A 25785-nucleotide genomic window follows, 5' to 3' on the forward strand; every position below is an offset into this window, starting at 1 on the left:
ATTATTTAAAAAGTACTAATAAGTATTCGAGAAACACTTATTAAACAGACAAATGTAAAAAAAAAATCTTAAAATTTGAGTAATTCATACTTTAGAAATGTAAAAAGTGAATTTTCACTTAAATCATATTTTTTTTAGTTGCTTGTCAAGGGCCCTCAGAGGACTTGTGAAGAAAACAAATCATACAAGGTTGCGTCAGTCAAATACACAAGACTTCATCATTTTACAAGTTTGATTATCATACAATATCAAGAATGGTTTGTCTTCCATCGTAGTTCCAACCATCTAGAGTAACTCTAGGAGTGACGCCCTGAGGAACCTCAAAAGATATATTAACAACCATGGTTTCTTCTGGGACCAGTGAAAAATAGTTATCTGAGTAATGAACCGGAAGAATTCTCGTGTCTTCCCCCTCTTTATACTCAGTCTGTGAAGCATGAACAGAGAAATGAATAAAGAAAGCAACACCAACATCATCCCCATTTATTTCACAAACTTTCAAACCATCATCACTTTTCCCAGCAAAACACCTATGTATCCTTTTGAGCCAACCACTTTCATGTTCTTTTCCAGCTCCACATGAAATAGCTGTTGAAGTTGAACTGTACTCAAGTGTAGGAATTTTAGTGTCTGGTCTTTTAGATGTGTTTGTCACATTCAGTTGAATATTATAAGTTGACTCATCAACCGAAACCTTTGACGTTACCTTGAGAGGTATTTTCTTCTTCCTATATGGCTCCAATAACCTGTAGTCTCCACCAGAAAGATACAACCAATAAAAGTTTCTAGAGATAATTGTAGAATCTGACATGTTATAGAGTTTGAGAAGAAGAAAGTAGACTGGCTTTGGATTTTTTGACTTTGGATACTTTATCTCAACAATAGGTGCTACTTTTTTCGGTAGCAAAGAGAGATTTTCATGAACTTTGTAGTATGGGCATGTTCCTTCGAGATCCCACACTGAAGCTTCAATAGCTACATTAGACAATTCTTCCGATGTAGTATTAACAACCTGTTTTAGGAAAGAAGATAAAATGATGCAAAACCTTTAATAAATTACAATACAAATTGTGAACCGTACAATTTTGACCAATTTGTTACACTTGCAGTGCATGTTTGACTTCGCAATAGGATTGACAAAATCACTGTGGCTCACTATGATTTTGCCGATCGTAGTGAAACCAAACATGCACGTAATCTTATTAACAACTAGGTACTTTTGCACCCTATCTCGAATGAGTGAGTATATTTATCATACCGGTAAAAATATGTCTTAGCGCCAAAATGCTTTGGTTGCGGTGTTATTGATGACGAATGGCGGAAAACCAAAAAAAATGGCCATATCCATCATAAAATGGCATGGTGCACCATCCTTCACAAATTGGCCATGGCAGTTGTCAAGAAACTTCCACCGCAATCCGCCATGGCCGATTTTGACAACACTAGGTTGTTGTATTGGTAAAATAGCATGCCTCTTTTTATTTCGAACTCATAAAACTATAACTTAAGTTAAACATTTACCTCTATAAAATATGTAGCCAGATTAAGCTGTACATGAATTGGCTCTGCGGCACATCGACAACCATAGAAACCTGCTGTTTGGTCAAGAAGATGATCATAAAATTGACCTCTCAGACCAGTCCAAGGATTTTGAGTCTTCCATATCAATACACCTGTATATTTACTCCACATACGTGAATTCCATCCCTCCAGAAGAGCTCTATATTGTATGTAGTTAACAAGCTGTGCCTGAGAAAATAATGGCTTAAATTTAAGCATCAACTTCAACTGAAGAGCAGAAAAAATAAGATGATGAAAAATCTATCGCTAATAGCCGCTGGGTTGACGGTTTCACTTACTTTCAAACAAAAATCATCAAGGTCTTTTACAGCACCATACAGTTGAATCTGATCATGAACCTTGTCTGGTTTTGAATATGGAATGTATTTATGATATTCCCATATGGGATTTGGAACTTCTTCTACGTAACCATTGGGAAGTTTCTTAAACACCGGTATCTGCCATCCTTCTGATGGCATTGTTGCTCTTATGGTTGATGCAACTGGCATTCCCACAGAACCAACCTCTGGATTGAATCCGTAACCATAAAATGAATCCTTGAAGAAGTCTTCGGGATTTTGAATTTCATAAGGACCATCGGTGAAGTTCCCCATTCCATCAGCAAACCCATCCCACATTGAACCTTGTATGTAAATGCGTGTGCCATCGAGATATTGGCTAGGATCCCTCAACACTCTGGACGAGTTTTCTAAAGATTTGCTATTTTCATCTACACTTTCAAAATTAGGATGAAGCCTCAGATCAATTTTCAGGGCAGCATTTATATCATCTGGCGGAGTTTGTTCATTCCCACCCACCCATAGGGCAAGACTAGAATGGTTTCTTAGAAGCTTGACTGTGTCTCTTGCACAAAACAAGAAAAGGTCATGATCCAGCGGACCGTTTGGATTAGATATTGGGTCTCCACGTCCATCAACATCCCCTGTAATCCAGAACTCTTGCCATACCTACAAGATTTAAAAGGTATGGCTGGATCATCTTTTTTATACAAAATTTGAATAGTGAGATTCTACCATATTTTTACAGTGGGGGCACTAATAATTATGTTCTTAATTCTATGAAGTCTAGTGTGACTACTCATCCATTTTAACATTCACATCTCTACAACAATGAGTTATTTTCTTGTTAGCTCTTTAGCATCCAACATTCAGTCCCATGTAGCCTTACAATTTACAACTCTGGCAGTTGTATACAACTACCACACATAGCATGTCCTGTGAGACCATCTCTTGAATATGTTTACTGAGCACATTTTGAACCTAAATAAAAAGTTAAGAAAATGACGCTCAAGAAATCTTGAACAAAATTATACGAGTTTAGAAAAAGAAGATCGGAAGCAAATCCCTGTCCTCACCAATATACGAGCCCAAAAATTAAGCAGTTACCAAATAATATTCAACAGTAAGGATAAAATGCATCAACCTGCTTTAGATGATGATGATTGAGCCACTAAAATTAATACAAAAACTGCTATATTCACACACAAGCAATTAGAAAGCACAGAACGTATGCAAACCATGTATACATATAGCAGAGTAGCAATAACGTAACAATTTCATTAAAATCATAACAACCGAGAAAAAATAACATGCAGTCATGAAACATAAACAGGCTGATGCTTACCAGAAGGCCATAATAATCACAATAATGATAAAACTCTGGCCTTTCTGTCAGTCCACCACCCCAGCATCTTATCATATTAAAATTCATATCTGCATGAAACTTGATATCCGTATTATACCGCTTCTTCGAAAGCCGCAGCAACCCGTCAGACAATATCCAGTTACCTCCTCGAATAAAAATTGGTTCTCCATTGACTTTAAATAGCCTATAAATAATATACATGCAGCAAAACGTACGTGCAGACAGTTTGAACATTGGATTAATTTTATTAAGTAATAAAAGGTAGACAAACATTGAAGAAATATGAGTAAACGCCGCACCTTCCGCCAGTAGCATCGTCAATATGGCTCTCAATTTTGCGGAATCCAAATAGATGGCTCCACGAATCAGACTCACCAAATCCTTTAACATCAATGTTAATGACAACATTGTACAGAGATTGCTTTCCCATTCCATTGGGCCACCATAAATCAGGCTTGTAGAAGAAAAGCTGTTAATGCAGACAATTAACACTTGAACAGAAGCACCGAAACTTAGACCCCCATACATACAAGTTAACAGGATTAGTAGTAAACGATGCTAGCAAAAATTATACACGGGATATTAAAAAAAATGGTCGTCCTTCTGATTACTTGGGCTGCTTTAACTTTTCTATATACTGTGTTGCTTTAGCTATCCAGGTTTGCATATGCTTATTAAGAAAATAGGGCTGTCCCCATGATCACTCGAGCTGCTTTAAATATATTGCTTTCAGCTTTCATACCCAGTAAAGAAGGACATTATGTATAACTTGCATGTGCATGTAAACAGGTATGTATACAAAATCGGTCTAAGAGGCGAAGAGCATGTCTCAAGATTCAAGAGAATAGGGTGTAAAATTAGATAAATTTCCTCAAATTGCCAACTTTGTTATCAATATTATTAGAATAATAGAATTAATGTGATTAAGTTCTTTGAACGAGTTGCAGGTTTATAGACACAATGGACAAAACTTTGTCATAAGCAAAGTGGATGTTGTTACTGACCTTGGGAAATGTATATTGCACCCGTGATTTTCCAGGAATTGAGAGGTCTTGAGTTTGAAGATGCTCTACCAAGCAAATGCTATCTTCAAGTTCTATTGTAACTAAGACACTCAAAGAACACTCAGCAGTCCAGGAGCTCATGTTTTCCAATTCAGTCGTTGTATGTAAATATGCTCTCTCATAGTTGTCAAAGAAAGACGAAACTAAGTGGGGATCAATTATTTTTATAGGCTGCACCAAATACAGACATTGAAATCATCCTACCAGACAACAACCAGAAGCACCATCACATATTAAAAAAGAAAATCAATTCTAGAGGATGCTTGATTAGATTGATTTATGGAATGTATGGATTGCATTTTAAGCTAAAATTAACATAGCACTTCTGATGTCTACCTCATACCCCTGTGATATTCTGGTTTTGTTTTCCAGACATCTAAGTGACTCCGCAAGGCATTTTTTTTTCCATAAAGCCAATACATATGCTTGGATTTGGAGTACAACAATATTCAACCATGAATAACAAAAGGACAAGGACCACTATCGCATCAAATAGAGAGGATGATGGAGATAAATGAAAGGCTTAGATAATTTGTTAACTGGCAAATCCTTATGTGAAAGGGAAAAAAAATTACAGACATTGGAATGAACTAAACTAACTAACACAACTCACCCCAGTAACGGAAATGGAAACTTCATCCCATATTCCAGTATTCCTATCTCTGCAATCAAAATTAACACTTGCGTTAGGTATAAATACATTTTGCTTTGCATGGCCTCTTCACAGTTCCAATTCTCTTAAAATTTCAAACAGACAACATGTAACACCCAAAATGCCCTAGACTTTTCTTTATATTCTCTTTGCCACTAATTTTTTGTCCTTTTAGCTTTTTACAACATTGGCATTATAGGCGTTACATGAAAAACTTGGCATTATGGATGAAGAACTTATTGGCTTAATATTTACAGTATATACCTAGCATTGGCTAACCAAACTAGAAAAATAATGATGAGCTTTAAATTCAAAGAGAAAAACTAATAATTACTTATGGAAAAAGAAAGCTTTAAACACATTACACGTCATAGCAATGTCACCTTATAGGAGCCATCCAATCCCAACCTTCAACATATTGTGTGGTCACATCCTTTCCTATCTACAAAAGAAAATGAATTAGAAATTCCACATGCTTGACTCGTCTTCCTCTCTCGCTCCCTCGATTCTTAACCGATTTCACTCTCTTGAAACACCTGAACTCATACTTGCTTTCATAAAAATTATGTAAATGGAAATGATAAAATGAAGGGATTAGATTTACTAAGCAACCTCGTGGTCACCACCTTGCCCTCCTTTAGGAGGAATAGTCCCAGGATGATCCGGAGGATAAACAAGAACAGCAAGCATGTTATTCCCATCCGGATGAAGAATATCGGTGACATCGATAGAGTGCCTTCGAAACATTCCTTTCGGTAGAATGGTTTTGTGGCCATTTAAATACACATCAGCTGAATAATTGATTCCGCGAAAGTTCAGATCACAGTGCTGATTGGTTGACTGCAAAGATCTCCATTCATCAAAATTAGATTATCAAACTAGAAACCACCCTTTCTAAATTCAAAATATGATTGTCATTAATGGCATCTTTGAATTGTCTGATTTGAGATTATCTAAGTACATATGAGTTATGGCTTATATAAAAATAGTCTGTTTATATTTCTTTTGTTATAGAAATAGATTATTCATAATGAATTATATAATAAACAACACTTAATTAAGTTTTCATCGAACCAGTTATTACTTATTAGGTATGTGGGAAATAGATTTTAGAAACTTAAAAGTATAATATGAAACTAAAAAAAGAAATGATGAAAAAAAACGTACAAGGTTGCAGTGAAAGTTTGTAAAAAACCAGAATGTGTAAAAGTCTCTCCCGGAATCAGCAATGTCTATGATGGCTTCATTTTGAAGTCCATAGAAAGGATCTGGCACGATCTTGTTATTGACTAAGGTCGCTAGAACACTGTGAAGTAAAATCAATAAGAAAGAAAGAAAGAAAAGTAGTAAATGGAAAGGGGGAAGAAGTGAAGATTACGTTCCGGGAAGAAAGGCTTGCATCCATGGGGAAATGGGGGAAATTGGAGGAGGCTCAGTAGTGGTGAGTTCAGTTCCGGTGAATTGGACTTCACTAGACCTAGCTGCTATCCAACCACCGCTTAGTGTGATCTTCCGGTGATGCTCCTCCGCCATCAAGATCAACCACCGTTTCTATAGTCAAATCCTTTATTTATAATCAAATATATCTTCCCCTTCTAATTTGTATTCATCGGATTATATGTTAACGATAAGTACTTGCATATTCACTAAATCAAATTTTAAAATTTAAATTATTATAATAGTTTAATCTTTCAACACAAAAAATTTCTTATTCTAAAATACGATGAATTTCAACTATAAGAGAAATCAAATTATATGTTTACTACAATTATTTATATATTATATACTTTTATTTACTACCACTGTGTGTCACAATAATCATATAAATATTTTCTATAAAAAAAAACACTAAATACTATTTACTAAAATGTAGATTATTATTTATTTAGTGTTGGCTCCTCTCCTCTAACGGTGTTTATCGTTCCGTGTTTTGAATTTTAAATATAGTTTATAGTGGATCATATATAGTTTATAGTGGATAATTATCCACTGTAAAATTTGTCTTAGAAGGTACATTTAAAATTCCGTGTAATCATTTGAATTTTAAATATAGTTTATAGTGGATCATTGTACGTAATAAAATTTGTCTTGTAAGGTATATATAAATTGATTTGATAGTAAAGTCTAAAACTATTGGCAATTTTTTTTTTTTTTTGTTTTTTTGCAAACCAACAACTTTTATAGAGACTGAATTGTAGTATCTTTTTATAAAAACAACAAATTAAACTTTAAAATTTTAAGAGTAAAGATATATTTAACCTTTATATATATATTTTTTTAAATAACTCATACTTGATACTTGAAAAAAAATAAAGAATGATAATAAAATATTCACCTTTTCTAATATTTCACACTTTTGAATTATGTTTTAATAAATAAAAATTCATAAATTTATATTGATGAAAATTGTTGCACTTGTCTCTATAGGTATAGTCGAGTTTGAATTCTCTCAAATACTTAAGGGTCTATTTATGAGAAAGAAAAAAAAATAATTTAATAATTAAAATATTAAATGCATATTTTTGCTTTTTTATTTATTTATTTTTCTCTCATAAATAGACATTCAAATACTTTTGTGTTAGCAATTTATTTTTTATTTGTAGTAAGCAATCAATATTATAATGGAAGAGATAAATTAATAATTTATCATGAATAACAAACTTAGTAAAACAACAAAAATTGTTAAAAATTTAATATTATTATCAATTTTATTAATTTTTACGATTTATTCAACAAAGTTCAATATTTAAATAAATAATTAGTTATTATTATAAAAAAATTAAGATATTAATTAAGTGCAATTAATTTAACAAAATTTATATAACATATTAATTAAATTTACTAAATTACCTTTTTAATCATTTAATTATTTGCATTAAATATTTTTGAATTAGATTAAAGATATATTAAGAATAATAGAATTAAATAATTAAAAAGATAGTAAATTTGTTCTTACAATAGCAATTAAAATTAGAATACTTTTTTGCTTATCATAAATTTCAAAGTAATAGATATCACTGATATCAATAAACATTTAATATGCTTTAAATTTGAGTCAACTGAATTTGAATATTAAATTTACATTTAGAATATTTCATACGTCTATTTTTCTCTCTCCTTTAGAAAAAGGGGTTCATTCAATGCATTTTAAATAAATAACAATACTTTTTTTAGCAACGTCATTATAATAGACTTATTTTCTTCATTACACGAAAACTAATTTTGCGTTATCACTTTATGTAACTGCTTTTGAGACACAATAAATAGGAGTACCACTTTGTCCTTAAATATAATTTTCTTTTGAAATTTTATCTTATCATTTTTTATAAGACTGTCTTACAATAAATACTTTAATGAAAACTTTAATTAATTACTATTGTGGTTTGATCTAATAGAACGATTAAACTTTTATAATATGGATGAATGTATTTATATTTAGTACATAACACATTTCAAATTTGTAAAATAATATTAATTTTTAATAAATTCAATACTATTATATTCTCTTTCTTAAATTTGATGAATGAAGTCAAACAAAATAATGATAACTAATGAGTCAAATAAAAACATGAGAAATGGCAAATAAAATGTACACATAAATCACATGATAAAAATATTTTTTTTAAAATAAAATTTAGAGTTATAATTGAGAAAATGATGTCTCAATCTATAATAAAAAAAGACTATAAAATTAAGTGATTATTTACTAAAAAATTTATATTTGTTTTTTTCCAATAATATTAGCAAACATCAGATCACAATATGTCAAATTTAGTATCTATTTTTTACCACTAAACTAAACCATTTCACATGATAAATAATTGATTTTACATGTTGCGGTGTGATCCCTATTCATATTCATTGAAGTTCTTATAAAAAAGCCCAAACTCAATGTCTTATGGTTTTGTATTCAATGTTTAATAATCTTGAAAACTGTAGGTTTTTTCTTTATTTATTAATCAATTGTTTATCAATAAAAAATATTAATCAATTGTGTTACATTTTACCATTGAACAAGCTCGACCACCAAAAAGAAAATTAATCATGGGTTAAACGAAACATTTGAAACCCAAATATGAATCCATATGGATAATGAAACAAAAACCTTTTTTATCAAATTGAAAGAAAAAAAAAACTGTGAAAAACTGATAGTGATAGGTTTAATTAAGTTTACGAGTGGAATTGGGTGTACACGGTGAGTAATGAAACGGGAGAAGACAAAGGAGCAAACATTTTAGTCATTATTAAAAAAATTAATTTAATCATGACCATAGATTCCAATCTAGTGATTTATGTGTGTTACTCCCACCTCTCAAAATACACTCCTTTTACTTGATATAGACCCTCTTACACCATTAATAACTTATGAGATAATATTATTTTTCGTTTATCCTATGGTTGAATAATTATTATTTTTATATGTATTATTGTAGTCAAATTTCATTAACATTAATTTATAACCAAATAATATTATATGTATATATATTCAATTAACATTGACTTTAATGTATATACGCTCATATAAAATTTTGTAAATATGATAATAACATGTAACCAAGCAATAAACTCTGTTAAACTTGTTTGGTAAAATTAACACTAATATGAAGAAAAAAAATTAAATTACATTGATATAATATTACAATTATGTTAAACCATTTAATAATGTTTTATTTAATATATATTTTACAAATTATTAAATTGAAATATTTTATCATATAAATTACATAAATTCTTACGTAAGTTTAAAACCACTTGGTATATTATTTATCGATATAATATTTATAAATAAAAGTGATCGGTGTAATAGTCTTAAGTACGTAGTATATTTATATGTGGGTGTAGAAAAACTTGTGTTGAGTATAGGTCCAAATATAATGCAAAAATGTGTTAATTACAAAAGAGACGTGCGGGTAACACTATTTGAAAAGCAACATAAATTCAAAATTCATAAATTTAATAATACTAACAGATTCGCCATTTGCATAAAATATGGGTTAGTTATACAATCTATATTTTCTTCAAAATATATATGGTACTAAAAAGAATGATATGCCCCAATAAATTATCCATAGATAGATAGATAGATATTAGACCTTATTTTTTTGTTTATCATGGGTTTAAGTAAACTACATATAATCTATAAACCAAGAACTCATACCAAAATCATAAGCTAAAATCTGGACTTGTACAACACCTTATAATTCTAATCTGAATATTTTATCTTCCTAGGATCTTTAGCCTTAATCTTCCAATGACCATCGGGGAAACTAGCATTTTTTGCTATTCTTCTATGCTTGACAATTCTTTCATTTGTTTTCTCCGTAAGTGCACAATATGATTGCAAATGCTTTGGCATAGTATCATAAACTTTCCACCATAAACGATGAGCCGAGTCACTAGCATATATATGACGATCTTGCATGTCCCAATTACAATCATAATCTCTATAACACATCCACGGCTTCAATCCCAAATAATGCATAGTGTACACATCCTCTATGACTTCATGCTTAGTATCATTTTTTCCTAGACTCCTAAACGATTTCATGTAATTAATTTTTTTTGGTAATCTATGCCACCATGTGAATATTTCATTTAAAAAACCTTGGTCACCTCCATTATATGGTTTCACCTTAGAAGTTTTATGCATCATATTCTCAAACACGCATTGCGATGGCTCAACTACCATTATACCGGAATTAAATATAACATCTTCATTAGGGGCAGCTGAAAGTTGAGGATAAGAAAATAAACCATCAATATTCTTCAAGACCAAAATATCGGAATCAATGAATATGATTTTATCATACATAGTTAGTTGCCACATACGAAGCTTGCTATAGTTCCATTGATTATATGCATCTTTTTTGGCAAAGGGACTTAAGATACGTTGAATGTGGATGATTTTCCATCCAGCGGATTTTAAACCGTCGATTGATTTAGGGGAAATAGAATCATCGGCTAGGAGGACAAGATCAATGGGTTCAGATATGCTACTACCGGTTAGTAGAATGCTTTGAGCAAGAGCTATTGCACCACAAACATAAGCTTCTGAAGAGTGAAGAACGGTTACATAAGCTAGCTTTGGAATTTGCACACTACTTTTATTTTTCCCCGATAATTGTGGGAAATAACCTCTCCACAACTCTTTACCTGCAATAATATACGTCACATTCAATACTAAATTTTTCTACTACATTACATCTTAAATACTATTTAAATAAATATGTAAATTTCAGAAAAAATTAAATTACAAAAAAAAAAATATATAGAAAACTGATCGGTCATTGTTTTTTGGATCAGGACCATAGAAACCCCCGGTTTAAATTATGTCGGAAAAGAGTGTAGTATTTATGAAGTTAAAAAAAAATCAGTATAATTATAATATAAATTATATTTTTCAAACCCCCAAAATGAAAGCGTTGACTACACGAAAAGGAAAAATAATATTATTATAACTTTCTTACACGAAAAGGAACACGTACACGAAAAGGAATATGTGTTGATTAAGAAAAGGAATATTATTATAACTTTCTTATATTTACTCGTAAATCCGGTATTATTAATTAATAAGAAACAAACAAAAAATAATAAACTAAAGTGTACCTGTTTGTGCATAACCAGGAGAAATCTGGCACGAACCAATGGGCATAAGAGTTTTTTGTTTGAGTCTGTTGAAATCAGGCTTGTAAACCCAATATTCATCTTGATGCATCAGTAAATCATCACATCTAAAAATCTCAACCATAGGACCACATGACCCCACAAACACAACATAAATATTCCTATTACCATTATCTAACTCTTTAACAAACCCATTTTCCACAACCAAATTAGCCACAATTAAATTAACTTGTAACCTCAACACATCTCTAATACCTTTTTCCTCCGTTGATCCTTGAACACCACATGGAACATTAACCATCACAACATCAAGATCTTTGTAATTCTCAAAATTTGGCATTGGCATGTTTGGACACTTTGGTAATTCACCATATTTTCCTTCCTCGTCGATCCATTCCGGAAAAAAATCATTCCATTTCAAATTCTCATCGACATGGTCAAAATGAACACGTACAAAATCTACTTGTGGTTGAATTTCATCCATTGATGTTGATATTGAATGTATGTTAACAAGACCTACCTTGATATTTGTTTTGCTATTCAAACCTTGTGATATAATTACTTCAAACCAAGCTGGTTTTTTTATCTCTTGAACATCAATTGTTTGATACTTGGTTGAAAGGACAAATATTAGAAGGGGTAAGGAGACAAGAACAAGAAATATAAAAAAACATGATTGCTTTGAAGTTGAACGAGATAGAGATTTAACAGAAGACATATTTTGTTTTTCTTCAAGTTTTGTGAATGAGAGACTTAGGTGGTTTACAATTTCACAACTTTTGAATGACAAAGGCTTAGGGCTTCACTCCCTTTGGCATGTTATAGTCAACAAGTTTTGAATGACAACAATTTTTACGGGGACATGTCAAAACTAACCTATAGATAAACACAATCACGCTCCTACAAATTTTTATATATATAGGAATAATAAATTAAGCAAAAAAAATATAGTAATAATAAATTAATTAAAATCTTATTTATTTTTTTCCAATTTTATTATTTGATTAAAATTTGACATGTTGAAAAAAGTAAATTTCCCCTATTAAATATTAAAAATGTCCTTTATTGTTAGCTTTATATATAGCACAACTTTTTAATTGGAAAGAATAGGGAATTTAAAATAAATAAATAATTTAACTTTTTCAACTTATTCATTATTTACAACTGTCACTATGTTGCTTAAAAGATATTTTCATGTGTTGGGGAATTTTTTTTAGCAGACGTGTGTGTTTGTATTTTTCTTCTTTTGACAAATGGTGTATCTTTTTTTATGAATGATAAATGGTGTATTTGTATCTTGATGTACGCAATTATATACATCTCAACCAAAGTTAGTATTGAGTCAAAAAAAAGTGTATCTTATTAGCGTATAAAATAAAATGTCAACTAAAGGAATATATATATGATACGACAAGAAATTATCACCTAGTTTTTTTTTTTTTGGCAAATCATTTTTTGTTGATAATGTGTTGAAATTCAAATAATAGTGTTAAAAAATTTAAAGTGATTATTGTTCGGGTGTGTTTAATATGATCTCCCGAAAAAATGGTCCAAAGAGAACTTTGTTATTTTTTGAAAAAAAAAATTATTTTTATAATAATAAAAAAGAATAAACAATAACTATAATATTTTATTAAATGAAAATAATTAACTCAATCAAGTTTCATTCAAGGTATTTAAAAAAATAAAGTCTCATTTGAAATATATGGGTGATTTGAGCAAATCAATAGTTTATAATATATTTTTTTTTTAGAATATATGATAAATATCACTATAATTACTTAACACAACTGTGAAGTTTCGTATTAGAATTTAAGACAAGACGTTTAACTTAACAATATCGACATATATAAGTTGAACTAAAACTTAAATATATAATTTATAATATTCTAAATATTTTAATTGTACATGGAGTCAAGTCATATATTCTAATTGTATTTTATTATTTAACTGCCTTTAGTAAGTCTCTCATCATGTGTTGGTAATGTGGCAAGATGCATTTTAAAAAACCAAATTAAGTATTTTTTTTAGAGTTAAATAAGTTTGTAATTCAAAAAGTTCTCATTTTTATTTTGGTCCCTACTTTTAAGTCAATTTATGTGAACTTTTATAATTTTTGAATGATTTTATGTAGATATGTTTAGAATATTAATATAATGACTTACATAAAAATTTAGAATTTTTAAAAGATATGTTATTAAATATAAATTTTTAAGCACCAAGCATTTAAAAATTCATATTTCTTTAAAAAATTATATATTTTTTATTTTTGTAATGAAGGTGTTTATAATGTCTCAAATATGACTACAAAAAATCATGGAAAAGTTTAAATTGTACATACAAATTGACTTAAAAGCAAAGACTAAAGGTGAAAACGAAAATTATTTAAGGAAAAAAAATTAAGAATTTTTTTATAGGAACTATAAACAAAATATTAAAATTTTATATTGACTAAATATATATATATATATATATATATATATATATATATATATATATATAATATGTCGTTTAAGTGAGTATAAGGGCACTAAAAATCTATTACAAGATCAAAATGGACTTTTTTTCAAACAAGAAAGAGTGAAAATGCATCACATCATAAATAAAAATATCTCAACTATGTTACCACCCCTTGATCGCCATATATCATTTGCATCACTTTAAAAATATTATTAAAATAAAAAAGAAAGATACAAAAGAACTTAGGAATTTAGATCAAAACTCAAGTTAGAAGAACCAATGAAACTCAACATCTATCTCATTAAAACCCTTGTCGCGAAAGCCTAGAAGGATAAAATCTGGCTAGATAACTTTTATTTTTATTTTGATTAGATAATGTGGCTTGATAATTTATAACATTTTGACTTATAAAAAACATTAATGTTATGTATCTATTATAGGACTTTCTTGTAAATTCATATCTCACATTAAATAAAGAAATAAAGGTATAAAACGAATTATAGTAATGTCCAAATATGTTTCTTTTTATTTTTATTTTTATATAGTACATTTTTTGTAAATTTTGAGAAAACTTATTTAATAAAAAGACTATTGAAAAATCACTTATAAAAAACTGTTATTACTTTTGGAAAATTATTTTGAAAGGAGTTTTTGAAAAAAAGTAGGACGTTTTATGATTAAAATTTTACATTAATTAAAAAGGTTAAAATTGGCAATTATAAAAAAACAAAATTCTCACCCTTATTTAAATCCGTTAAAATATTTTGTATTCTACACTCTTCGTGCAACAATAAGTGATATGATTTATTTACAATTTTTTTTCAATATAAATTATATCTCGTTTACTTTGTTCAAATATTTTGTGTTTTGATTTTATAACATGTGTGTTCATTTTGTTTTAATGTGAAACTCTTTAAGTGAATTAATATCGTAAAGAGAATATGAAATATTAGATAATAAAGATATATTTTTAAAAATAATAAAAATATTTTTTTGATATTTTCATTATTTTAAAAAGATATAGACAATTGTCATTTTACAAAGTCTTTTACCTTCTTATCGATGTGTAAATTTAACGTACAATTTAGGAAATGAAAACAATTTGTTTTTTTTTACAAAGTAAATTACCGTTATTTTTTCAAGTTTCAAGAGTTAACGAAAATAACATAGACACAAGGCTTGCCCAAGGGAGAGACACGCAAAACCTTTGTGGTAGACCTTGCCAAAAAATACTTTTTTATTTTATTTTATTTTAATTTTTATATAGAGGTCGGATAATATATTATAAAAGCTTTTTAACTATACATATAAAATAAGACTTTCAAAAAACTTGTAATTTTCATTTTTTTTACATAATCATTAATCAAATTGATATATGTGTTGATTGCACTTCTAAAAAGCATTATTTTTTCACTAAAAAATATCTTATATTAAATGCATTGTTTTTTACTAAAAATATCTCTCAACATATCAAATTGAAATCTTCGTCTGAAACTTTGCTATCAACACTACAAAACAATTAATTTTTCACTTTGACCCTACTTCCTTATTCCTTCCTTTATTTTATTTTTAGTTTTAAATTTTAATTGTGTGATTAGCTCTTGTCAGGGTCATACTACATTCATGATCAACCATTTTTATTTGGTTTGAGCAGAAACTAGAAGATTTTTTTTCTTTCAAATAGTATCTTATCGATCAGGTTTTATTATTCTAATATTTATCTTTAATCTTTTTGAATATGTGTTGTTTCTAAATAGATTTGAACAATTTAAATTGTATGCATATATTTTTTATTTTCTATTTAATATTGAGAAATAACAATTATTGGATAATGAAAAATTAAAAGAAAATTGGATTAGCCTTGAAAGTTCTTTAAAACATAAAGACAACTCAGACATTGATGAATTAAATTTATTTGTAGAACTTAAAATTATAAGAGAAATAATACAAGTAAAAAATGATACACCAATTGACATACTTAATTATATAAGAAAATTAGATTCTTTTTCAAATGCATATATTGTTTATAGAATAATGTTAACAATTATTGTAAGTGTCACTTTAACCTAAAGAAACTTTTCGAGACTCAAATTAATTAAATTTTATATAAGATCAACGACGTCACAAGAAAGATTAAATAAATTAGCTTTATTATCGATTGAAAAATAATTTTTAAACAAATTCGATTACAATAATTTGATAAATAATTTTACATCGAAAAAAGTGCGAAAAATTAATTTAAAATGAAATATTAATAATTTATTTATTAATTTTAAAAACATTCTGTATGATAATTTCATTTTATACCTTATAACGTGTTGGACTAACGATATATAGAGAGACAAATTTATTTTAATTCACTCTACCTAACTATTAATTACTATCTTTTCCTTTAACCTAAAAAATTTATCCTAAATCAATGCGATTTAATCTACTTAAATTTCTAATTTAGTACAATTAATTTATAGCCTTACAAATAAAATAAAAAAACAAGATTATAACCACGACAACTCTTCTTCAAATAGTATAACAGATTTTTTTTTATTTTCTTATTTTGCTTGTGAATAAGTTTTCGTATAAAGTATTTTTGAGTCCGTTTTTTTTAATCCTTTCTCTATGTTTACAGCGTGACGATTGAGTGAGTTTTAATGTGGTGGTGTTATAGTAGAAAAAGTGAAGGTGCAGATAATAGTAGCCCTAAAACGAAATGCAATCTAAGTGGGCTGGGCCCATATTACAAGTCGCAGTAAATCGATCCAGATTGTGTTTAACGACGAAATTGAGTAGCTTATTCAAGTAGTGAACATAGATTTGTTCGAGTAAGGAAAGAAGAACCTTCAGAATATAGAATTGTAGAAAGAAAGAAGAAAAGAGAGAGATCTGTGTGTAGAAGAAGAAGAAATGATGATGTCAGGAAAATATACAACCATTGATAACCAGCAGCTTCAAGGATCTGTTCCTGTTAGTTTTTTTTTCTTTTCTTTTCATTTTCTTTCCATCCAAATTTTATCATTCTGTTTTGACTCTAATTTATTACAGGCCGTTCCAGATCCACCATCTGTAACCGTCAAGTTCACCGGTACAACTCTTCATAACTTCGTTTCCATTTTTGATTTTGTTAATCGATTCATTTGAATAGATCAGTTTCCGTTGTTGGATTTTGATAGCTGGAAACTCCTCCATTTTCAATTGCTTGTGTTTTTGTTCCTAATTAAGTTTGCGTGAATTTAATTTGAATCTGTTATTTTTTAGACTCGGTTTTGTTGAATTGATTTCATAGAGAATATTTGATTTGATGATCGAATGTTTTACTTTGTAGATTCGAATCTTCAGACATTTCCCCCATCCCAAGCTCAGGGGAAGATTACCGGTGGTTCTAGGCCACCTCGTGATGCAGATGGTATGTTGTTTTGCTTCTAGATGCATTACTCGTAATAACTGATCCAGTTATGATTTTTGATTTGAATGTGAGTGAGAATATGCTTTCACTGCTCCGTCTTAGCTAATCTTAGCTAAGCCGCTGTGCAATTAATATTCTTACTTCTTAGTGGGAATAATAGCAGTGTTGTTAATAGCGGATTGCAATAAAATGTGTTCAAATTCTGCTATGCAACAATACTGTAGTGCTGCTATTTGACAACATTATAAATTGCTCGTGGAACAATAGCGATTTGATCAAATTTCAATACGATATAGCTGCTATTTAGCAACACTGGGTAATAGATACTGAACTTGAGGGATTTAGTTGAACGGTCTAGAGATCAGGGTTTTAAATAGTGGTTGTAGTTGATATTGTGGAGAATTGCATCAAATGCAGCTAAGTTGCGGGAAAATCATCATATAAAACCGTAATGTCACGTCCCAGATTGAAGTGCCTGACCTTTATTTAAAACTTTGCTTGAGATAACAACATAGTAAAGGAGATGACATCATAGGGGACTTGGGTTTTACTGATATTGGCGATATTTGACAGGTTTTAAAATACTGATATTGGAAATTAGAAAGATATGCCTGGAAGAAGCAACTGTGAGGGAAACATGGGTTTATGCTTATTATTTATAGCATAACATTGCCTTTTGTGCTTCTAGCATTATGGTTGAACTTATGATGTTTAATTAATTTTCTTGCTTATCAGTCTGACGTGTTCATGTCGAACTGTGCGACTCATGTAGATTCATTTTCAAAACCTGTATCTGGTTCTGATGAACCCCAGCAGGGTGGTTGGCTTCGGAATTTTGCAGTTGCTGCTTACAAACCATACTTTGACGTTGACACTTCAGATGTTTTGGAGAGGATTATAGACTCACTTTTTCCATTCAGAGGAACTTTTAATGAAAAAACTTCTACCAACCCTGATTTGTAAGTAGACCTTTTCTTTTGCTCATTTAATGGACCGATCAGACTAATAATACTTAAGTTATGAGTTCTGACATATTTCAATATTCAACTATGGCGTGGATATTGTTAATATTATTTTTATGAAGATAGGTGTAGCTAAATTGTTGAGTTGTGACCAGTTCTGAAATGCTAATATCCTCTGAGCCATAATAATGTAGAAGACATTAATGAAGAACTATAATACATTGGTGATTTTGAGTTTTGTGCTCTATTTTATTATGTTTCACCTTTATTTGGAGGGGGTAGGGGTAGGGTGGGGGTGAATTAACTTTTATCTGTTCAACATTTTATTTATCATAGTGAAGAGGTATATATATCATAATCATTGAAACAAGCGTATTAAAACGGCTGTGATATGTTGTATCACTAGTAAGTTATTCTTTGTTTGCTCATAACTAGCAAACCTGTTAGTTTTTAAGTTTTGTAACCGAAAGCTATGACTTTGTATAAGCACTAGCAGTAGGGGTTGTCTAGTTTATGTATATTAGCTGGAGAAGTGAATTAATGAACTTAATAAAGTCAGGGCTTAAATAATTTTGTAGTCGATAATATACAGTTTTTCTGTTTAGCCCCAAAAAAATTCTTGTTGACTTCAATTCATAAAACATAGAAAACTTTAATGTTCATCGTTGCATTGGTTTTAGTCCTTGCAATTCTTGTTTGTGTTAGAATCCGTTCCTACATACTCTCTATTCCAGGGACTAACATCAATATGATCTACATATTTTGGAGACTAATTCCAACATATGTACAGATATTACAAGGACTTAACCAAAACAAGGACAAAAAGCGACTTTTCCTTTTAGGGATTCAAACCAGGAATAATTTGTTATAGGGAGTAAAGCCAAAATTGGTGCATGTTACTGGGACTAAAAAGATATTTCACCCTATATAGTCAAATCTAGTGGCAACAGTAAAGAGCCATTACTTTAAATGCGATTAAGTATTTCACACCCAACTGACATGGGACTGACGCCTGCATCAGTGCTGTTAGGTTGGAACAAGTGGTCCATCCACAACTGAGGTGGACAAACTGGGATCTAAAATACCTATTGATGCAGGGCAGAAGATTGAAAGGAATATGCTATCACTCCAGTAAATGACTTAGAATCCACTTGGTAGATACATTGAATGCAAGGAATGTTTTTGAATCAATACGGATAATTGACAATATTAGTTGTAAAGTATCCCATATGATCACAATGAATAATGAAAGTTACAATAATACACAATTACATAGTTTTTCATGCTTGGCTGCTTGTTGTGAATTCGATTCCATGGGTAATGTTGTTTCTTTTTGCTAGGTTATACTCTAATTCAATTATTTGCTGGTTTTGTTTAGTTTCATGTTTATTTATGGAAACATGATATGTGGCCTTATTTCTTACTCATAAACACTGGTGTTCTAAGACGAAGATGCTGCCTATTTTTAACTTTGGAGGAGAAATGTTATATAGTTTTGTAGCAGCATATAATTTTGAGTTCACCATAAATGTACTCAGGTATGGACCATTCTGGATTTGCACTACATTAATATTTGTAGCAGCGTCTATTGGAACATTTGTGACATATATAGCACACAAGTTGAAGGATAAGGAATGGGACTATGACATAAATCTGGTGACTTGGTCTGCTGGTTTGTTTTATGGCTATGTTACCATCGTTCCTCTTTGCCTGTATGTAATCCTTAAATACTTCTCTGTACCGGCGGGACTTGTTCAACTATTCTGCCTATATGGATATTCCCTGTTTGTCTTTATTCCAGCTCTGGTAAGTCACTTCTCTTCAATTTTCTCCCTCTTATTTTAAAGAAGCATATAAAGTTTGACATCTTAACGGCATTATTATATTATTATATCCTGAAATGTGAAACCGTTTGTTTGGTGCAGTGTATGTCGATTGTTCCACTGGATATATTCAGATGGGTGGTTGCAGGTGTGGCAGGGCTCATGTCGGCAACATTTGTCGCACTTAACCTCCGGGCACATATCAAGTCGGCAGGCGAAAGGTGGTTCTTCATTGTTGCTGGCATTTTTCTGTTGCAGTTGGCACTATCTGTTGTATTAAAGATCTACCTCTTCACTGTATCAGTTTAAAAGAAAACTTTGAATGTGTGAATGAAATATATATAACGACGAAAAAGCTTTTTGGCCGTTTAGGTACTCATTATTACGGTTTAGTTGAAATATAATTCACAGATTAAACCTTTGTGTATTCATTCATTTGTGGCAATATAATGTGAGTAACCTGTGATTTTTTTTCATAACTAGAGTAGCACTCTGCATTTGTCGCTGACATAATAACTGAGGGCAACTTGGGCTTTTGTAGTTTTTTCAGTTAATATCTTGATGTTGGGGGTATTTTCTTTTGTTGATTGCGTTGCATGATTGAACTCGAGTCAAAGTTATGAAAGTTACAAATATTTTATAAACGGAAATGTTGTTTGTAGCGAACTGTATCTTCCTGACAAGTCATGAACCTACATGATTGGTCTATTTCGCCACTTTTCCTTCGTGAAGTTCTGACCACTCTTTTAAGAACTAAACATGTAATACTTCGTGAATATGCTATGCTTGTGCGTCGCGATATACAGCAGCGTTCTTTTAAAAATGATGTTTTGGAATGATTTGAGAAGATCACGAGCATAGCTTGGCTCTCAACTTCCATTATCTTCGTGAAGGAAGCAATTAGCACAATGAGTGAAACCTTTAGTACGATTTTTATCCCATAAAAATTTAAATTTAATTTAAACCAGATTGAAGTAAATTAAATTTAAACCATTATACGTCGCACTTTACAAACCAATGAATTTAATATGCTTTATTAAACAATTTTCAGATGCAGAAATCATATCTATCATCAGTGGGTCAAATTAACACGATAATATGCCTCCAGAACCTAACTAGAATTAGCATTGCATGGTAAAAAGTCAACACAATCTCAGAGAAGCATTTCATCGTGCTTAGTATTTACCAGAAAATTTGGCAATTATCATCGGTTCGTACTTCATCATATCTGATTTTAAATACAAGCTGAAATACAAATAGTGTAGTCTTGATTCGACATTAGATATGTGATAAGAGTTCATAAAATAATTGCCACACAAGTTTATGACTAAAATTGGGGTGGGGGTTGGGATTGGGAGGCCCACTCATGTGAGTTCTGCAAAGTAAGCAACATCAACACATGAAGAGCCCATCACCCCTCCATAAATTCTTGCACCAATTCATGGATGCGGCGACCGGCTCTCACCGCTCGCTTTGTTTTCCTTACTCATTAGTTTAAGGCAACGATAATCGTAGCAATAACCTTCTTATTTATACACTACATGTTGGCTTCTTGAAAACAATATAACCGATGTGGGACTTTAACTACATTATTACTAGCATTATAATAGCTCCATCTTCTCCTTCTTCTTCGTCACCACCAAACGTCGGAGTCATGCTCGTTCCTCTGTTCATGTCGAACTGTGCGACTCATGTAGATTCATTTTCAAAACCTTTATCTGGTTCTGATGAACCCCAGCAGGGTGGTTGGCTTCGGAATTTTGCAGTTGCTGCTTACAAACCATACTTTGACGTTGACACTTCAGATGTTTTGGAGAGGATTATAGACTCACTTTTTCCATTCAGAGGAACTTTTAATGAAAAAACTTCTACCAACCCTGATTTGTAAGTAGACCTTTTCTTTTGCTCATTTAATGGACCGATCAGACTAATAATACTTAAGTTATGAGTTCTGACATATTTCAATATTCAACTATGGCGTGGATATTGTTAATATTATTTTTATGAAGAATAGGTGTAGCTAAATTGTTTTGAGTTGTGACCAGTTCTGAAATGCTAATGTCCTCTGAGCCATAATAATGTAGAAGACATCAATGAAGAACTATAATACATTGGTGATTTTGAGTTTTGTGCTCTATTTTATTATGTTTCACCTTTATTTGGAGGGGGTAGGGGTAGGGTGGGGGTGAATTAACTTTTATCTGTTCAACATTTTATTTATCATAGTGAAGAGGTATATATATCATAATCATTGAAACAAGCGTATTAAAACGGCTGTGATATGTTGTATCACTAGTAAGTTATTCTTTGTTTGCTCATAACTAGCAAACCTGTTAGTTTTTAAGTTTTGTAACCGAAAGCTATGACTTTGTATAAGCACTAGCAGTAGGGGTTGTCTAGTTTATGTATATTAGCTGGAGAAGTGAATTAATGAACTTAATAAAGTCAGGGCTTATTTTTTTTCATAACTAGAGTAGCACTCTGCATTTGTCGCTGACATAATAACTGAGGGCAACTTGGGCTTTTGTAGTTTTTTCAGTTAATATCTTGATGTTGGGGGTATTTTCTTTTGTTGATTGCGTTGCATGATTGAACTCGAGTCAAAGTTATGAAAGTTACAAATATTTTATAAACGGAAATGTTGTTTGTAGCGAACTGTATCTTCCTGACAAGTCATGAACCTACATGATTGGTCTATTTCGCCACTTTTCCTTCGTGAAGTTCTGACCACTCTTTTAAGAACTAAACATGTAATACTTCGTGAATATGCTATGCTTGTGCGTCGCGATATACAGCAGCGTTCTTTTAAAAATGATGTTTTGGAATGATTTGAGAAGATCACGAGCATAGCTTGGCTCTCAACTTCCATTATCTTCGTGAAGGAAGCAATTAGCACAATGAGTGAAACCTTTAGTACGATTTTTATCCCATAAAAATTTAAATTTAATTTAAACATATTGAAGTAAATTAAATTTAAACCATTATACGTCGCACTTTACAAACCAATGAATTTAATATGCTTTATTAAACAATTTTCAGATGCAAGAAATCATATCTATCATCAGTGGGTCAAATTAACACGATAATTTGCCTCCAGAACCTAATTGGAACTAGCATTGCATGCTAAAAAGTCAACACAATCTCAAGTATTTCTACGTGCTTAGTATTTACACCAAATTTTGGAAATTATCCACCATAAATAACCGATGATTCGTATTTCGACTTTACCATATCTGATTTTAAATACAAGTTAGTCTTGATTGTTTTATTTTAAGCAGAGTGTACTCTTGATTCGACATTAAATATAATTAGAGTTCAATATAAAATAATTGCCATATAAGTATATGACTAAAATTTGGGTGTGGGTTAGGTTTGGGAGGCCCGCACATGTGGGTTCTGCAAAGTAAGCAGCATCAACACATGAAGAGCCCATCACCCCTCCATAAATTCTTGCACCAATATACGGATGCGGCGACCGGCTCTCACCGCTCGCTTTGTTTTCCTTACTCATTAGTTTAAGGCAACGATAATCGTAGCAATAACCTTCTTATTTATACACTACATGTTGGCTTCTTGAAAACAATATAACCGATGTGGGACTTTAACTACATTATTACTAGCATTATAATAGCTCCATCTTCTCCTTCTTCTTCGTCACCACCAAACGTCGGAGTCATGCTCGTTCCTCTGTTCATGTCGAACTGTGCGACTCATGTAGATTCATTTTCAAAACCTTTATCTGGTTCTGATGAACCCCAGCAGGGTGGTTGGCTTCGGAATTTTGCAGTTTTTTTTCCATCCAAATTTTATCATTCTGTTTTGACTCTAATTTATTACAGGCCGTTCCAGATCCACCATCTGTAACCGTCAAGTTCACCGGTACAACTCTTCATAACTTCGTTTCCATTTTTGATTTTGTTAATCGATTCATTTGAATAGATCAGTTTCCGTTGTTGGATTTTGATAGCTGGAAACTCCTCCATTTTCAATTGCTTGTGTTTTTGTTCCTAATTAAGTTTGCGTGAATTTAATTTGAATCTGTTATTTTTTAGACTCGGTTTTGTTGAATTGATTTCATAGAGAATATTTGATTTGATGATCGAATGTTTTACTTTGTAGATTCGAATCTTCAGACATTTCCCCCATCCCAAGCTCAGGGGAAGATTACCGGTGGTTCTAGGCCACCTCGTGATGCAGATGGTATGTTGTTTTGCTTCTAGATGCATTACTCGTAATAACTGATCCAGTTATGATTTTTGATTTGAATGTGAGTGAGAATATGCTTTCACTGCTCCGTCTTAGCTAATCTTAGCTAAGCCGCTGTGCAATTAATATTCTTACTTCTTAGTGGGAATAATAGCAGTGTTGTTAATAGCGGATTGCAATAAAATGTGTTCAAATTCTGCTATGCAACAATACTGTAGTGCTGCTATTTGACAACATTATAAATTGCTCGTGGAACAATAGCGATTTGATCAAATTTCAATACGATATAGCTGCTATTTAGCAACACTGGGTAATAGATACTGAACTTGAGGGATTTAGTTGAACGGTCTAGAGATCAGGGTTTTAAATAGTGGTTGTAGTTGATATTGTGGAGAATTGCATCAAATGCAGCTAAGTTGCGGGAAAATCATCATATAAAACCGTAATGTCACGTCCCAGATTGAAGTGCCTGACCTTTATTTAAAACTTTGCTTGAGATAACAACATAGTAAAGGAGATGACATCATAGGGGACTTGGGTTTTACTGATATTGGCGATATTTGACAGGTTTTAAAATACTGATATTGGAAATTAGAAAGATATGCCTGGAAGAAGCAACTGTGAGGGAAACATGGGTTTATGCTTATTATTTATAGCATAACATTGCCTTTTGTGCTTCTAGCATTATGGTTGAACTTATGATGTTTAATTAATTTTCTTGCTTATCAGTCTGACGTGTTCATGTCGAACTGTGCGACTCATGTAGATTCATTTTCAAAACCTGTATCTGGTTCTGATGAACCCCAGCAGGGTGGTTGGCTTCGGAATTTTGCAGTTGCTGCTTACAAACCATACTTTGACGTTGACACTTCAGATGTTTTGGAGAGGATTATAGACTCACTTTTTCCATTCAGAGGAACTTTTAATGAAAAAACTTCTACCAACCCTGATTTGTAAGTAGACCTTTTCTTTTGCTCATTTAATGGACCGATCAGACTAATAATACTTAAGTTATGAGTTCTGACATATTTCAATATTCAACTATGGCGTGGATATTGTTAATATTATTTTTATGAAGAATAGGTGTAGCTAAATTGTTTTGAGTTGTGACCAGTTCTGAAATGCTAATGTCCTCTGAGCCATAATAATGTAGAAGACATCAATGAAGAACTATAATACATTGGTGATTTTGAGTTTTGTGCTCTATTTTATTATGTTTCACCTTTATTTGGAGGGGGTAGGGGTAGGGTGGGGGTGAATTAACTTTTATCTGTTCAACATTTTATTTATTATAGTGAAGAGATATATATATCATAATCATTGAAACAAGCGTATTAAAACGGCTGTGATATGTTGTATCACTAGTAAG

At 31.1% G+C, this 25785-nt stretch overlaps 5 protein-coding genes and 2 non-coding genes across 7 annotated transcripts; 3 read left to right on the forward strand and 4 right to left on the reverse strand.

Annotated features, from left to right (window-relative positions):
• Positions 1 to 55: 55 nt before the first annotated feature.
• LOC101505520 (mannosylglycoprotein endo-beta-mannosidase-like) lies at positions 56 to 6604 on the reverse strand. Its single transcript, XM_004494564.4, has 11 exons — positions 6320 to 6604; positions 6109 to 6247; positions 5554 to 5781; positions 5325 to 5383; positions 4903 to 4951; positions 4230 to 4460; positions 3525 to 3694; positions 3205 to 3409; positions 1860 to 2528; positions 1522 to 1749; positions 56 to 1012 (listed from the first exon to the last, which is right to left on the reverse strand). Exons 1-11 carry the CDS (start codon positions 6472 to 6474, stop codon positions 239 to 241), a joined length of 2907 nt encoding a protein of 968 aa, XP_004494621.1. The 5' UTR covers positions 6475 to 6604; the 3' UTR covers positions 56 to 238.
• Positions 6605 to 9919: 3315 nt separating this feature from the next.
• LOC101503828 (putative UDP-glucuronate:xylan alpha-glucuronosyltransferase 4) lies at positions 9920 to 12451 on the reverse strand. The gene is made up of 2 exons (XM_004494900.4): positions 11548 to 12451; positions 9920 to 11094 (listed from the first exon to the last, which is right to left on the reverse strand). Exons 1-2 carry the CDS (start codon positions 12281 to 12283, stop codon positions 10145 to 10147), a joined length of 1686 nt encoding a protein of 561 aa, XP_004494957.1. The 5' UTR covers positions 12284 to 12451; the 3' UTR covers positions 9920 to 10144.
• Positions 12452 to 16807: 4356 nt separating this feature from the next.
• LOC101505852 (uncharacterized) lies at positions 16808 to 20689 on the forward strand. The gene is made up of 6 exons (XM_004494565.4): positions 16808 to 16986; positions 17065 to 17104; positions 17345 to 17425; positions 18198 to 18384; positions 19926 to 20193; positions 20313 to 20689. The coding sequence occupies exons 1-6, from the start codon at positions 16927 to 16929 to the stop codon at positions 20517 to 20519; spliced, it is 843 nt and encodes a 280-aa protein (XP_004494622.1). The 5' UTR covers positions 16808 to 16926; the 3' UTR covers positions 20520 to 20689.
• An 868-nt stretch (positions 20690 to 21557) lies between these two features.
• LOC113785900 (U12 minor spliceosomal RNA) lies at positions 21558 to 21713 on the reverse strand. Its single transcript, XR_003472081.1, has one exon. It is a non-coding gene; the product is annotated as a U12 minor spliceosomal RNA (small nuclear RNA).
• Positions 21714 to 21780: 67 nt separating this feature from the next.
• LOC105851834 (uncharacterized) lies at positions 21781 to 22098 on the forward strand. The gene has a single exon (XM_012714101.1). It carries the CDS (start codon positions 21781 to 21783, stop codon positions 22096 to 22098), a length of 318 nt encoding a protein of 105 aa, XP_012569555.1.
• A 1438-nt stretch (positions 22099 to 23536) lies between these two features.
• LOC101506173 (uncharacterized) lies at positions 23537 to 25622 on the forward strand. Its single transcript, XM_027332641.2, has 4 exons — positions 23537 to 23976; positions 24050 to 24089; positions 24330 to 24410; positions 25183 to 25622. The coding sequence occupies exons 1-4, from the start codon at positions 23959 to 23961 to the stop codon at positions 25371 to 25373; spliced, it is 330 nt and encodes a 109-aa protein (XP_027188442.1). The 5' UTR covers positions 23537 to 23958; the 3' UTR covers positions 25374 to 25622.
• On the reverse strand, positions 23584 to 23734 carry LOC113785901 (U12 minor spliceosomal RNA). The gene has a single exon (XR_003472082.1). It is a non-coding gene; the product is annotated as a U12 minor spliceosomal RNA (small nuclear RNA).
• Positions 25623 to 25785: the final 163 nt, after the last annotated feature.

This window comes from Cicer arietinum, chromosome 3 (assembly GCF_000331145.2).
Source record: "Cicer arietinum cultivar CDC Frontier isolate Library 1 chromosome 3, Cicar.CDCFrontier_v2.0, whole genome shotgun sequence".
In the NCBI taxonomy this organism is placed as follows: domain Eukaryota; kingdom Viridiplantae; phylum Streptophyta; class Magnoliopsida; order Fabales; family Fabaceae; genus Cicer; species Cicer arietinum.